The 14,882-nt window shown below is 40.0% G+C and overlaps 1 protein-coding gene across 3 annotated transcripts in view; it reads left to right on the top strand.

Annotated features, from left to right (window-relative positions):
- SPARCL1 (SPARC like 1) overlaps positions 1-14,882 on the top strand; it is a 53,732-nt gene that overhangs the window by 23,166 nt on the left and 15,684 nt on the right. The window contains exons 2-7 of one of the 3 annotated variants that reach the window (XM_029235795.1): positions 5,375-5,438; positions 10,443-10,547; positions 10,932-11,909; positions 13,187-13,259; positions 14,203-14,321; positions 14,553-14,673. In XM_029235795.1, the coding sequence (XP_029091628.1) occupies positions 5,385-5,438; positions 10,443-10,547; positions 10,932-11,909; positions 13,187-13,259; positions 14,203-14,321; positions 14,553-14,673 (1,450 nt within the window). In that variant the 5' untranslated portion in view covers positions 5,375-5,384. Of the gene's footprint in view, positions 1-5,374; positions 5,439-10,376; positions 10,548-10,931; positions 11,910-13,186; positions 13,260-14,202; positions 14,322-14,552; positions 14,674-14,882 lie in introns of all 3 variants that reach the window. The other 2 variants (XM_029235794.1, XM_029235796.1) reach the window with 2 other exon arrangements.

Genomic DNA, 14,882 nt, shown 5'->3' with positions numbered 1-14,882 from the left:
TGGAGGACCACATCTGAATACAAGTAAAAGTTTCCTGTGACTGCATTTCCCCTTTAGCTATCATCTCCATCTTACTCTCTTTCCTTTCATGGCCAACCATCTTATGAGTGGTCTACACTCACTGTCTTCACTCCATTACTGTCTATCTACTCCCCAGTCACTGGAGACTGGCCTCTACCAACACTGTTGCACCAAAAATACACTCCCTCAACTCTCCAGTAACCTCTGCATTTCCAAGTGCAGTGGAGAATCTCTAGACTTGTTTACTTTGACCTCTCTGTAACATTTAATGTTTTCTTTTTCTTATGCGACTCTCCTTTCTCTCATCCTTTGTGTGTTTAGTTCTTCCCATCCTCTAATGGCACCTAATGGTCTTCACTCACCAGGGTTCTGGCTCCTGCCCTCTGTTCTACTCACTGTATAGCTTTTCATGCGAAAAACACTCAAAACTATACCTTTAGCCCCAAACTCTATGCTTACCTCCAGATCCATTCGTTTAAGTATATCTCTACTCAAATCCAACAAGTCCAAAACGAATCATCATCTTTCTTCTAAAACTCTTATAATCCTTTATATTTGTATTACCACCACCCTTTACCCAGTTGCCCAAATTAGAAATGTGATAGCCCAAGACTCTTCCTTTGCTTCTTCCCACAGTATACAATTTGACATTGAGTCTTACCTGTTCCGGCTTTAAATATTTCTCATAACTATCCAGTGGTATACTGGCAAATGCTTAGCTACCAGCTTTTGCAGGGGATGGGGGATGAGTAGCATTTGATGATTTCCATGGTGTAATCTTCCCACCATGGTTGATTTCAAGCTACTAATGTGACATCACTGAATAGAATTGGGAAGAGAAGTGCATTACCACACATTATATAGTATTTCCACCTACAGATACAACAGGCATAAATAACTTCAAGAGAGTAGTAGCAGTAAAAGTAGTAAAAATAAGTATAAAATGATGAGTTCTGAGTATTTATTTCTTTTGTTTTTAATATAACTAAATTGTAAGTGTATATACTTTAATTTTCAGTGATGGCTTTGTTTAATAGCCAGCTCACCAAATTCCTGGAAATTTAACAACTGGCTCTCATGAGCCAGTACAAGCTGGATCTATCCCTCTCTTTCCCGTTCTCAAGACCAGAGGCAAAATTTAAGGCTCTGACCACCTGTCATCTTGATATTGCAATTTCCTCCTAGTAAGTCTTTCTACTCATCTGTCCCCCACATCGCTGTCCCAAGGACCCTTTCTAACACTCAGATCTGATTATATCATGCCCTCACTTACAGTCATTGAAGCCCCATAGCTTTTCAACTGGAACTTAAAATTCCTAGTTTAATGCACAGAGACTTGCCTTGATTTGAGCCTTATCTCCCTCTGCTTCACCCACTAACACCCTAGCAACTCAAACATATGCTGTCTCATGACTCTGGACCTTCCCCCATGCTGCTTCCACCCTCTAGATTGCCCTTCCATCTTTCACACAGCTAACTAGTACTGAGTGGTTTTTCAGATCTCAGGTCAAGAACTCCCTCCTCTGAAAGTCTTTTCTATACAGTGGCAGTATAGAGTACTGATTAGAACACGGACATAAAACCAAACAGCTAGGTCTCTAATGTCGGTTCTGCCACTTAACTGAGTAACCTTGAACACGTTACTTAACCTTAGTTCCCTTACTAATAAAATGATGAAAATAAAGTGTTACCTTGTAGAATTGTTGGGAAGATTCAAAGAGTTACTATGTGCAAAACCCTCAGAACAGTGCCTATAACTTAAGCCCTTAGGACTCAGTAAATGTTAGCAATATTAACTACCTAACTGTAAATGCTTCTTATCTGTATTTCCACAGCATTATGTACATACTCATCACAGAATACTAAATCACTGATTTACTTGACTTCCTCGTTTGTAACTCTTCAGACAGGAACCATGTGGCCCTGTGCTTAGGCAGTGTCTAGTAAGTGCTCAATAAATGAATAAGAGAGTAGATGAGTGACGCAAGCTCTGGCCAACTGGGCACATGTTTCTTTTTGACTCATTCAGCTGCATTAGATTTAAGAAAGTGAAGGGAATTTGTGAGATCCTATGATCAAATCAAAGGGAAATATTTTCTCAAGTTTAATTAGCTATACATAGTGCTATAAAAACTAAAATCAGAAGGAAATTAGTTTTAAAACCCACAATGTTTTTGCTGATTTTTGCTTCCTCTTTATGTCGCTACCATTTATAAGAAATGTGCTAACGGTGCCTTAGCCTAATTCCATTGTTATTTGTGATGAATGTAGGAAAGACTCCTCGGGTTAAAGGGAGCTTTGGTAAATGTGTGGGCAAAAGAGACTAAACATCCACTGGAAAATTATTCTGACCTCACAGCAAAAATTAAATTCTATTATTTTCTGAGGCTCTAAGTTGTTTATCTAAGGATCGCAATTTGACTTTTATGGAAAATGAAAAAAGAAAGAAGAAAGATGTATTGACCATCTCCTAGGTATCAGGCGTTTTTACAAATACTATTTCTTCTAATCTTCACAAAACTGAATTAGATGTTGTGTTAGGGTTCTCCAGGGTGGCAGGGAATAGATATGTGTTTATGTTTGTGTTTATATATAGAGAGAGATCGATTATAAGAAATTGGCTCATTCAACTATATACACTGATAAGGTCCCATGATTTGGCTTCTGCTAGCCGGAGGCCCGGTAAGCACGATGATCTCATGTAACTGTGCAGTTCTAGTCTGAAGGCCTGAGCACCAGGAACTGACAGTACGTGTTCCAGACCAAGGGCAGGAGAAGACCGACGTTCTCGCTCAAACAGGGAGGCTGAGAGAGCAAATTCTCCCTTATTCCAACTTTTTGTTGGCCCTCGACAGATCTGATGAAGCCCACCCACACTGGAAGGGCAATCAGCTTTATGCAGTCTACTGATTCAAATGCTAATCTCTTCTGGAAACACCTTCACAGACACATCTAGAAATAATGTTTAACCAGATACCTGGGCATCCCACAGGCCAGTCAAGCTGTCGCATAGAATTAACCATCACAGACGTGATCCCCATTTTCAGGTGGGGAATCTGAGGTTCAGAGGGTTAAGTAATTTTCCAAAGATTACATGGATGGCAAGTGTGGGTTCAAGTTCAAATACATGTGTTTCTAATCCCAAAGCACCACGTTCCTTCTACTAAGACAGTAAGTCTAACTCAGGTGAATTTGCCCTCCAGGGTCACTTGGCCATGTCTAAAGACATTTTTGGTTGTCATAACTGGTGGGGATTGAGGGACTTGCTACTGACATACAATGGGTAGAAGTTAGGGATGCTGCTAAACATCGTATGATGCCCAGGACGGCCCTCACAACTGAAAATTATGCAGCCCAAGATGTTAATAGTGCCAAGGTAAAGAGACCCTGCCTGAAACTATACTATATTAACGGTTTTCCAAAACAGTAGACTAGTAATAATATGCTGATCTAAAATATAAATGACTAGAGTTCCATAAACCTAATAAGTACTGGTGAAAAGAGTGAATGAACGTTAAATTCTAGATTATGATTTATTTTAATAGCCTCACCTACCTTGGAAAATTTGGGAAGAATAAGTGATGGGTACATGGGAAGGTACTTTGAAAAGGGAGACAATTTCTAGGTCCAGACAAAAACAAAATATTGTTCAAGAAAAGAAACGTAAGTATTATTCAACACAAGAAACTGCTACTTGGCTCAGCTATGAAGAATATTTACCTTGTCATAATGTCAAATAATGATTTAAATAAGAATTGTGATACAATTATTTTAGGAAGAGGGGGAGGGGAAGAAGGAGAAGAAGAGTACTGTGTGCATGTGTGTGTGCATGTGTGCATGCGTGTGCTGTGTGTGTGTGAAGTGAGAGCTGTTACAGTATTAAATTAGTTGAATAATGTTAAATATTAAGATAGTTTTAAATACCCACTTAAGCATTTATTTTAAAATATTGAGTAACTAGCAGAAGAAATTCCTCACTTTCTTTATAAACATCAAAGTAATATTTAAAGCTCTATGCATGTATTCATATATAAAGCTATGACTCTAAAAAATCATTTGAAAAGTCATATTCCAGTTCTGGGAGATCCAGAGAATCTCTATTAAAGAATAAAAAGTGTACCCCAATCCCAGTCAGAGTTCAGACTACCAGGCTTAGGGATACTCTGCAAGAAAATGTAGACAGCCCACTCTTCCAAGAGTTCATGTGGAGGCCAATTTACTTAGCCTCCCTGAGCCTCACTTGTTTCATCTCTAAATTAAGTAAGTTCATTTGGAACTAATTAAACTCAAATGCATGGCAAATAACAAAAATGAGACAGACCAGGTACAACTGCCAGCATCACTTACAGGTGATAGTCTCAACTCAGATCCAGCCAGCGTTGCCATAAGGACACATTGGTGCTAAGAGGCCCAACGGTTCAAAAGAAACTACAAATCTGAACTTTCACATGAAAGCTCCAGATTTTAGAATGCTAGTTTAAAACACACAGTGCCTGCCAAACCCAACCCATCTGCAAGCCACCACCAGCTCACAGATTCCCAATGTGCGACCTCTAAATTAGTGAACACGGATGGCCCCTCTAGGGCAGTACAACGTCTCATTTCTAAAAACCTCTATTGAATGTATGAGTTTCTCCAACACCAAAGAAGCAGTTTGTTTAATCCAAACCTGACCCACTATATTACTTCACTTTGTGACTTTTGCATTCACTGTGAACACTCACAAATCTTCAGAACCAAGATCTGCATAAAGCCTTTATCCAAGAAAGCACAGTCATCAACAAAGCTAGGTGGGCTTCCCTGGTGGCGCAGTGGTTAAAAATCTGCCTGCCAATGCAGGGGACACGGGTTCTATCCCTGGTCCAGGAAGATCCCACGTGCTGTGGAGAAGCTAAGCCCGTGTGCCACAACTACTGAGCCCGCGTGCCACAACTACAGAAGCCTGCACGCTAGAGCCTGTGCTCCGCAACAAGAGAAGCCACCGCAATGAGAAGCCCGTGCACCGCAACAAAGAGTAGCCCCCGCTCGCTGCAACTAGAGAAAGCTCGTGCACAGCAATGAAGACCCAACGCAGCCAAAAATAAAAGACATAAATTAATAGAAACAAAACAAAACAAAGACAGGTTCTGCCAAACACAGCTGGGCCAAAAAATCAAGGAGTCATTCTCAGAGGGACATGATTGGGTAAAAACTGTCATTAATCGGTCTTTTCAGACATGTTAGTCCACAAGGACAACAATTGCCTTTAAATACAAAGGACAGAATCAAGCTCAATATCTGCTAAGCAGAGTATCTTTTAATCTTTTACAAGGAAATTTTACCCACTACTGCTAATTATCTTCTTGGTTTACAGGTCTAGAAAAATGAAGTCTGTGATTTTTTTCCTATTCATTTTGGAAACTGCAGTTGCAATCCCGGTAAATATCCTTTCCTCTATTGTTACATCTCTCCTTCCTGACATTCAATTTAGAAATCCTCCATTTAAAAGAAAATGTTCTTCAGCTTGCGCTATTTACTTAGTAGCATGTTAATCATATCACCTATGAGGTGCTTTTGATTTTATATTAGCCCTAAATTTTTAAGAAATAAATCAGGGACCACCCTCCCTAAATAAATAAATAAATAAAATGTTCTTATAGAATGGTTTGAAGTTCTCTTTTTTAATTTTTTTAATGTTTATTGGCATATAGTTGACTTACAATGTTGTGCTAGTTTCAGGTGTACAGCAAAGTGATTCAGTTATACATATACACATGTCCACTCTTTTTCAGATTCTTTTCCCATATAGGTCATTACAGAGTACTGAGTAGAGTTCCCTGTGCTGTACAGTAGGTCCTTATTAGTTATCTATTTTATATATAGTAGTGTGTATATGTCAGTCCCAATCTCCCAATTTATCCCTTCCCCACCTTACCCCCGGTAACCATAAGTTTGTTTTCTACATCTGTAACTCTATTTCTGTTTTGTAGATAAATTCATTTTTATTTTAATCAAATTATTTTTTTTCCCAAGCAAGGAATGAATGACTAGTAAAAATGAAATAAGGTACTTAAAAAATATATATTTCTTGGGAATTCCCTGGTGGTCCAGTGGTTAGGAATCCATGCTTCCACTGCAGGGGGCCCGGATTCGATCCCTGGTTGGGGAACTAAAATGCCGCAAGCCGCGAGACACAACAAAAAAAAGGTCGACAAAAAATATATTTCTTTAAGAGCCAGCAGGTTCTACAACATACGAGTACGCAGCTGAAAGTGTTGACTAACAGTCTATTAGCCAGGGAATATGCCCAAATACCAAAGAGAACAGGAAGAAATAAATTCTCCTATGGAAGCTCACCAGGCTAATATGAAAAATCTAAGAAATTAGTATGAGAAATCTTGGAGCAAATACCCACACTCGCCAGCAGCAGTTTCTTCAAGATCAATACATACTGGCTGAGTAATTCTGAGTCTATAATGAAAGCAGGACCCAACAGGTTAGGGATAGGAAATGATATGGTAACCATAAAACAGCTCCTAACTCACACTTGGGGGTACGTCCAAGCAAACATGCTGAAAGCAGACAGGACCAGAACTTTCTTTTCTTCACAGCCAGATATACTAGCCCCACCATTCACACTGCAATAAATCAGCCACACACAAATCAGATCATCTGAGACCATGTCAGCAGCCTCAAAATACCTGAAAGTTGTCTTTGTTGATTTAATGGGACCGTAGCTTGGATGATCATTTGGATATCTCCCCAAGGATCCATATCATCCTTAATCAGACTAAAGGATTTGTGCCATTTTTTCCTTTTCATCAAATGGATGAATCAACCTCCTTGAAATAGACAAAGCAATTTATCTCTTGTTCCTTCTCTCCTTCCCTCTCTACTACGTCTAAGAGTCTGTCCTTGCTTTTGTTGTTGTTTAAAGATTTATTTTTTATTTATATATTTTATTTATTTTTGACTGCGTCGGGTCTCAGTTGCAGCACGCGGGATCTTTCTTTGTGGTGCACGGGCTTCTCTCTAGTTGTGGCGTGCAGGTTTTCTCTTCACTAGTTGTGTGGTGCGCGAGCTCCAGGACACGGGGGCTCTGTAGTTTGCGGCACATGGGCTCTAGGTGAGGCGTGTGAGACAAAATTGTTCATTGGTTAGTGAAAAGTTCTGCTCTTCCCCACTGGCATACTCCATTTTTTTTTTTTTTAAGATTTATTTATTTATTTTCTTTTTGGCTGCATCAGGTCTTACTTGCGGCACTTGGGCTCTTCGTTGTGGTACTCAGTCCTCTCTCTAGCTGTGGCGTGGGCTCTGCAGTTGTGGCATGCCGGTTCCAGAGCGCATGGGCTCTGTAGTTTGCGGCACACGGGCTCTAGTTGAGGCGTGTGAGCTCAGTAGTTGCTACACGCGGGCTTAGTTGCCCCGCGGCATGTGGGATCTTAGTTCCCTGAGCAGGGATCGAACACGTGTACTCTGCATCGTGAGGCAAATTCTTTACCACTGGACCGCCAGGGAAGTCCCTGTCCTTGCTTTTTGGATAGCTTCTGGTTGACAGATGTGTCAGCAAGGATAAACACCATGCCACCCAGACCAAGTAGTTCTTAGAAAAAAGAATTTGTGAGCACTGCTAAGAATCATGCTTAAGTAACGAGGAGCTACTCCAGCTGTAATTATAAATTCTCCTCTGAAATTACAGAAGTGGAATAATTAATATGTTCAGCACAGAGAGAAGTTCCCACAGGACCATTGTTTTCTCTTGAAAATGCGGTTTGCCCTTGCAGCTGTCGCCACTATGTAAACAAGCATCAAAAGGGTCTTTGAACTAAATGTTTGAATGACACGCCTGCATATAGACATGTTCCAGATGTTTCCCTGCTAGGAAAATATTTTTCATAGACTCAGTTCCGTGTTAAGAAACTAAGTATCGGGCTTCCCTGTTGGCGCAGTGGTTGAGAGTCCGCCTGCCGATGCAGGGGACACGGGTTCGTGCCTCGGTCCGGGAGGATCCCACATGCCACGGAGCGGCTGGGCCCGTGAGCCATGGCCGCTGAGCCTGCACATCCCGAGCCTGTGCTCCGCAGCGGGAGAGGCCGCAACAGTGACAGGCCCGCGTACCGCAAAAAAAACACAAAAAACTAAGTATCTTCTCAAAGGATATACCTGTTAAAAATCTTGTATCATTTTCCCTGCCTGCCTGAATTCTCCAGAAATAAGTGAGTTCTGTATGGTTCGGAGAAACCACACATATTTCCAGAGGGTATGTTGTTACATGTGGAGAGAATAATGAAACAGAATTTCACTTTCTGAAAATTTCTGAAAGATAAGCTGCTGTGTTTCTGAAAGATAAGCTGTTGCATTTCTTCCAGCTTGCTGAGGGGGAGTGGAGGAAGAAGGGTGCAGAGACAGGGAGCAGTTCTCCATTAATAAGCCGAAAGTCTCCTCCACTATTATCCTCCATCAGGCCCCTGCCAGCAACTTGCCAAACTGGCCACCGTTCTTTCCCCATGCTCCTCTTAAAAATGGCTTCTCTGGAAATTTTTTCAAATATGATTATTCCTTTTAGTTTAAAAGGTAATAAGAAGCAAGAGAAGAAACCACATCTAAAACAAATCCTGGGGGTGGAGGGATGAATTGGGAGATTGGGACTGACATATATACACGACTATGTATAAAATAGGTAACTAATGAGAACCTACCGTAGAGCACAGGGAACTCTACTCAGTGCTCTGTGGTGACCTAAATGGGAAGGAAATCTTAAAAAGAGTGGAGATATGTATACGTAGAACTGATTCACTTTGCTGCACAGCAGAAACTAACACAACATTGTAAGGCAACTATACTCCAATAAAAATTAATAAAACAATACAGGACTTCCCCAGCAGTCCAGTGGTTAAGACTCTGCCTTCCAATGTAGAAGGCGTGGGTTTGACCCCTGGTCAGGGAAATAAGATCCCACATGCTGTGGGGTGTGGCCAAAGACTAACTAAATAAATAAATAATAGAATAGAATAGAATAGAATAGAATAGAATAGAATAAAATAGATAACCAACAAGGACCTACTGTACAGCACAGGAAACTCTGCTCAATATTATGTAACAACCTAAATGGGAAAAGAATTTGAAAAAGGATACATGTATATGTATAACTGAATCACTTTGCTGTACACCTGAAACTAACAGAACATTGTTAATCAACTATACTCCAATATGAAATAAAAACTTTAAAAAAGTAATTTATATTTCACTTTAAAATTAAATCAATCAATAAAATCCTGTACTCCATAACTTTCTTTACATTATATAATCAGCACTACAGGACCTGGTAATGGAGTAAAGACAAGTTAATTCAAATAAAATCTGAGTTTTATACTTATACCTGGACCTGTCTGACATGAGTGTTCACAGTATCTCTCTAATAAAGATCTGTGATGAATACCTGCCTAAGATATCAGACAGTTCATATTATTACCACTGTGTGATATTACTACTAGCAATAGTAATTTTTCACTTGGGTTACCCCTTAAAATTCACAAAATGTCTTGTATACATAGCCTTATCTTGATATTTCTGCTCACCTCACCTTGAGAGATGAGAGAGTACAGATGAACAATTTGTCAAACCACCACACATAGTAAATAGCAGAGTCAAGACTTGAAGGAAGGTCTCTTATCTCTACGTCCAGTTGTTCAACTTCTCCATCATGTATCACTGCCCAGCTCTTCATCTATGCCTCCAGTCCTGCTAGAAATAGAGCTATTCCTATAAAGGAAATAATACTCCATAGCTGTTCAGCCCTACTAGACTTGGTGTCCTGTTTCATACAGTTTTTCAATTAGTTCAAGATTAAATTATTTTTTTACTACATGATTTCCTGATGAATATAAGACTGATAGAGTTAGGAAAGTATGCAAAAATTGAATAAAGGGTTTATAACTTTTCCTGCTAATTATCAGTGAGTACTTAAAAGTTAATTTAAGAAAATGCACAGTGCTATAGCCTATGGTTAATTTGATTTCAACTTTATGCTAAACAACATTTTTCAAAATTATAAAGTACAAATGCTTTGTAAAAGTTTTAAAAACACAGAAAATAATTCCAAAAATCAAAGGTTGCTATTATTGAAATCATTTTGGCCCTATCTTCCCCCATTCTATGCATATATAACTCTTTCTTCATCATGATTGGGATTTTGTTTTCACTTAAGATTATATTCTGACTATTTGCTTGTATCTTTAAAAATTCTAGAGAATATCTTTTAACTGATGTTATAAATGAAATATATTACTACTAACAATGATGACAAGAAAAAAGTAGCTAGAAATTTTAAACAACATTTAGGCATGAATAACAAACCAGTTTTTAATTTTTTTCAGACACAAGCAAGGTTCCTATCTGATCATTCCAACCCAACTGCTGATTCCCTGAGTTCCTTCCAACAGGCTGAAATGTTGGTAACATCTGAGCACACTGCAATCCCCACTGTAAGGGCCGAAGGTGCAGAAAATGAAACTGAAGTATCCATAGAAGACCATCCCACTCATAAGGTAAAAGTAACATGGTTATACTAGTACAGACTTTTGTCTCTCAAGGTCTCAATTCTAAAGCGTGGTCAAAGAGACTACCTGATTCGCTCGTTTAATTTTTTTTAAGATGATGATCACATCAACTGCCTCCAATCTCTAACAGAATTGTGAGGATTAATGAGTTTTACTTCTTGGGCTGAAGTGCTACATAATTGTTTTATTTCAAAAAATTCAAGTTCAGGTTAAACTTGTAGCTATCGAATGTGAAGAACATCAAAAGTAAGTTTATCAGACGTTATGTGAAGAAAAAGAATTAAGAAATATTCAATGTTGGCTTATGAATTGTAAATATGATGTAGATATGACATAATCATTTGTTTCAAGGATAAACTTTTTTCTTTTTAGCCTGAAAAATCTTCAGTACTAAAGTCAGAGGAGGAAAACCATGACCAGTCAGCAGATCAGGACCAGAGTTACAGCCAACACCTGGGATTACAGGATCAAGAGAAAAGTGAAAGTGACTTAATTGAGAATTTGGAGTATACACCAACTGAAGGTACACTGGAACTAAAAGAAGATATGAGTGGGCCTCCAAAGGAAAAACTCCCCGAGAGATTCTTTGGTCATGATGTTAGTTCCATTGTAGATTCTAATCAACAAGAAAGCATCACAGAGACAGAGGAAAACCAAGGACAACCTATAAATGACTCACATCCTCAGCTGAACGGGAGCAGCAAACATAGCCAAGACCTAAGTGTTCAAGGAAACCAAGAGCAGGGTCCAAATATCCCAAATGGAGATGAGAGAGAGCCAGGTAAAACTGGTACCCACAATGATAACCAAGAAAGGGAGAGAGAAGTTCCCGAGCAGCATTCTACCAGCAATCAGGAAGAAGACAGTACACAGTCTGATGACATTTTGGAAGATTCCTATCAACCAACTCAAGTAAGCAAGATGCAGAAAGATGAATTTGAACAGGGTGGCCAAGAACAAGAAGAGGAAAACTCCAATGCAGAAATGGAAGAGGAAACTGCATCAAAAATCAGTAAGCCCAATCAAGATAAAGAATGGCAGAGCCGAGAAGGACAGCCTGGCCTTGAAGTTATCAGCAACCATGAGGAGATGGACAAAAAGACTCTTTCTGAGCCTTCGCTGGTGGAGCCTACGGACGGTAACATCATGCTCAGAAATCATGGGAGTGATGATGACGGCGATTATGGCCCCAGGCGCAATGCGAGTGAGGAGTACTTCAACCCAAGCGAGGCTTTCCTGGAGAATGAAAGAGCTCAATCCAATTACTATCCCATTAAATATGAGGAGCAAAGAGAAAAAGCACGTGAGAATGAGAATGTAGATACCAGCGAACCTGCAGAAAACCGAGGGGTGAGATTGTTTACAATGATGCTTGTCTGATAAAGTGGTTAGCTTTTCAGAAAATAGCCATGACCTTTCTCTGTGCTCTTGCAATCCCACGTGCTCATCTCTTAGTACGTTACTAAAATATATTATAATTATTTATTTTTCTCTACATCTCCATCATTAGTCTGAAAATGCCTGTTTTATTTGGGTTCCCCTAGAAGCATATCTTGGATTTTAGTGCAGTTTGTTTGAGAAGTTCAGGGAACAAAGGAAGCTAATCAACGGTACATAATTAAAGCCATGGAAAGCACATTCCTCTGAATTAGCCCCTTTGGGACCTATGGCTTTTATATAAGCTGAGGATTACTAGGAGAGGTGTGAATTCCCCAGCACTTCCAGTCTGTCCTTGAGCAGGCCATATAGAGTGTCGTGGTTTTCCAGGCACAGAGATGCAGATACCGGCAGTTGAACATCCCTGGCACTAACTAGAGTGGTAAATTCTGATAGATGAGAGGGATGGGAGGCATGACAACTGCTGCTCTCATGCCTTGATAGCAGATGCCAGGTCATAGTCAAGTTGATCACCAATGTCTAGCAAAATGCCTCTAACATAATAACGTAAGAGATACAGCAATGTTTATTGATTTAGCTATAAAGGCAAAGAACAAAGACTCCAGCTACAGCTTTATGAAGCAAACACACACCAAAATGATAATCAGGAAACGGCAACAGGGTGAGGGAAGGGAAGAAATATATTGCTATTTGGTTGTTTAATCATTTGGAGCTTTCATGCAAAACTCTGGCAGCCACCCACCAGGAGCACCTAGCACAGCTTTTGGTGGGCAAGGTGAATACTAACTTCGATTCCTGAGAACTCTGCTGCCATTCTAAGGCAGGAGTTTTCTTGCATTTTAGAAACCTGGTAAGAAACGTTTCCCAATAGCGTCACAGAGATTACTAATGTAATCATGTCTTAACTATAGAATCACGTGGTAATACCACATTTCTACTGTTTTCCCAAACCAAAGGGGAGGTTCCAACTTCACTTCTGATGTTAGTTCCAATGTTTATTGGGTAATCCCCAGAGATATAGCACTGAACCCAGTTCATAAAGATAGAAATGGCTCCTGTTCTCAGAGGGTTACTGTCTATTTCCACGGCTGCGGCTGGTGTCTTCTCCTTCTGAGATCTGAAACGATTGGAGTATGAAAAGATCTGTGAAGGTACGCACAGTGGAAATATAAATTATGTAAAGGCTTTCCCTAAAATAGACTTCAACTTCTGCCCTTGTTATTATAAAGGCCAAGAAAGCAGAAAGCTCACTGAATGAAGATGACCGTTCAACTGAAGGCAACACAAGGGTGCACAGTGTCGGTGAGTACGGGCTAAGCAAGCAGACTGTGACTATATGAGGAGAGAGACGGAATGGGCTATGCTGGGCTATCCCCACGCCTTCATTTGTGACTACTGCACAGAATTTTTCCTCTCCCTACTCCTCCCCAAGGAAATGCTCCCATAAATTGTTGACATTCTCGTGTGCACATTTGATCTACAACTGTGGTAACTGTGTTTACAAACTGGAAATCCGGTTGCAATGTTACTGCAAAAGCTAGAATTCTTTTTCTCTAAGTCCTTTTGCTTCGAAGAAGAAAAATTGATTCTACCTTATTTACACTCAAATCCATAACTTAGAATTGAGATCCCATATTTAATAAAGACCTAATTCTTTTTTTTTTTTTTTTTTTTTGCGGTACCTGGGCCTCTTACTGTTGTGGCCTCTCCCTTTGCGGAGCACATGCTCCAGACGCACAGGCTCAGCGGCCATGGCTCACGGGCCCAGCCGCTCCGCGGCATGTGGGATCTTCCTGGACCGGGGCACGAACCCGCATCCCCTGCATCGGCAGGCAGACTCTCAACCGCTGCGCCACCAGGGAAGCCCAAGACCTAATTCTTAATCACATACCCCAGTCACAAAATTTTGAATTTCAACCATAAAAATTCTCGTGGCTTATTTAACCTTTGACCAACTTGCACAGCACTGCTCTGTAGACGTCAGACTATGACCATTGCCGGCAGGTCAAGAAAAGTTGTTTGTTCTTTTTAAATCCCCAATCCAAACTGCAAAGAAATCTAGACTATTATGCAAAATAGTCTGGAGCCAGAGGGTCCCACCTGAAAATTAACGCATCCATTAAAAAGGCTTCTAATGTTTTCCCAAATTTTCTCTTATTCATGGAAATGGAACTGTCTGGATGAATTTGAGTTTACGTACTCACTTTAGCTTTGTCCATGTTTCCTGTCTAAACTTTTCTGTTAGATTCTTGCATGAGCTTCCAGTGTAAAAGAGGACACGTCTGCAAGGCTGATCAACAGGGAAAACCCCACTGTGCTTGCCAAGATCCAGCGACTTGTCCTCCTACAAAACTCCTTGACCAAGTAAGGCTTCTACAAAATGGTCTTTAAGGGACATCAAACAGTTAGTGATTTGAATGAAAGTAATTTGCAGTTGAAATCTTTTGTTAAAGAAAAAAAGTGAATGCCCAGGTTATCATCTAATATTTAAACAACAGTCAATAGAAACAGAAGTTCATTAGACTTTGAGGAACAGAGTGTTTTCCCAATGAACATTCCCAAGCCTGAGGTTTTTCTCCTACTTGTCTTTCTTAGGTTTGTGGCACTGACAATCAGACCTATGCCAGCTCCTGCCATCTCTTTGCTACTAAGTGCAGATTGGAGGGGACCAAAAAGGGGCACCAACTGCAGCTGGATTACTTTGGAGCCTGCAAATGTAAGAGTCTAACCACCACTGCTGAAAGTGTTCTGGGTGAATCTGAATTATATACATATATGCATGTACTCATATATATGCAGACGACAATAGCAAGAAGTTAATGTAGCTCTGAATCCAGGCTGCTCATTAAAATAACTGGGAAGACTTTTTTAAAAATTAGAAGAATAATGTCCAGGCTTTAACTGTAAGAGATTCTGATTTAATTG

The sequence above is a fragment of the Monodon monoceros genome, unplaced genomic scaffold (genome assembly GCF_005190385.1).
Source record: "Monodon monoceros isolate NGI ecotype Baffin Bay Population unplaced genomic scaffold, NGI_Narwhal_1 Super_Scaffold_20, whole genome shotgun sequence".
NCBI lineage: Eukaryota > Metazoa > Chordata > Mammalia > Artiodactyla > Monodontidae > Monodon > Monodon monoceros.
This window is presented reverse-complemented; position numbering and strand designations above follow the sequence as displayed.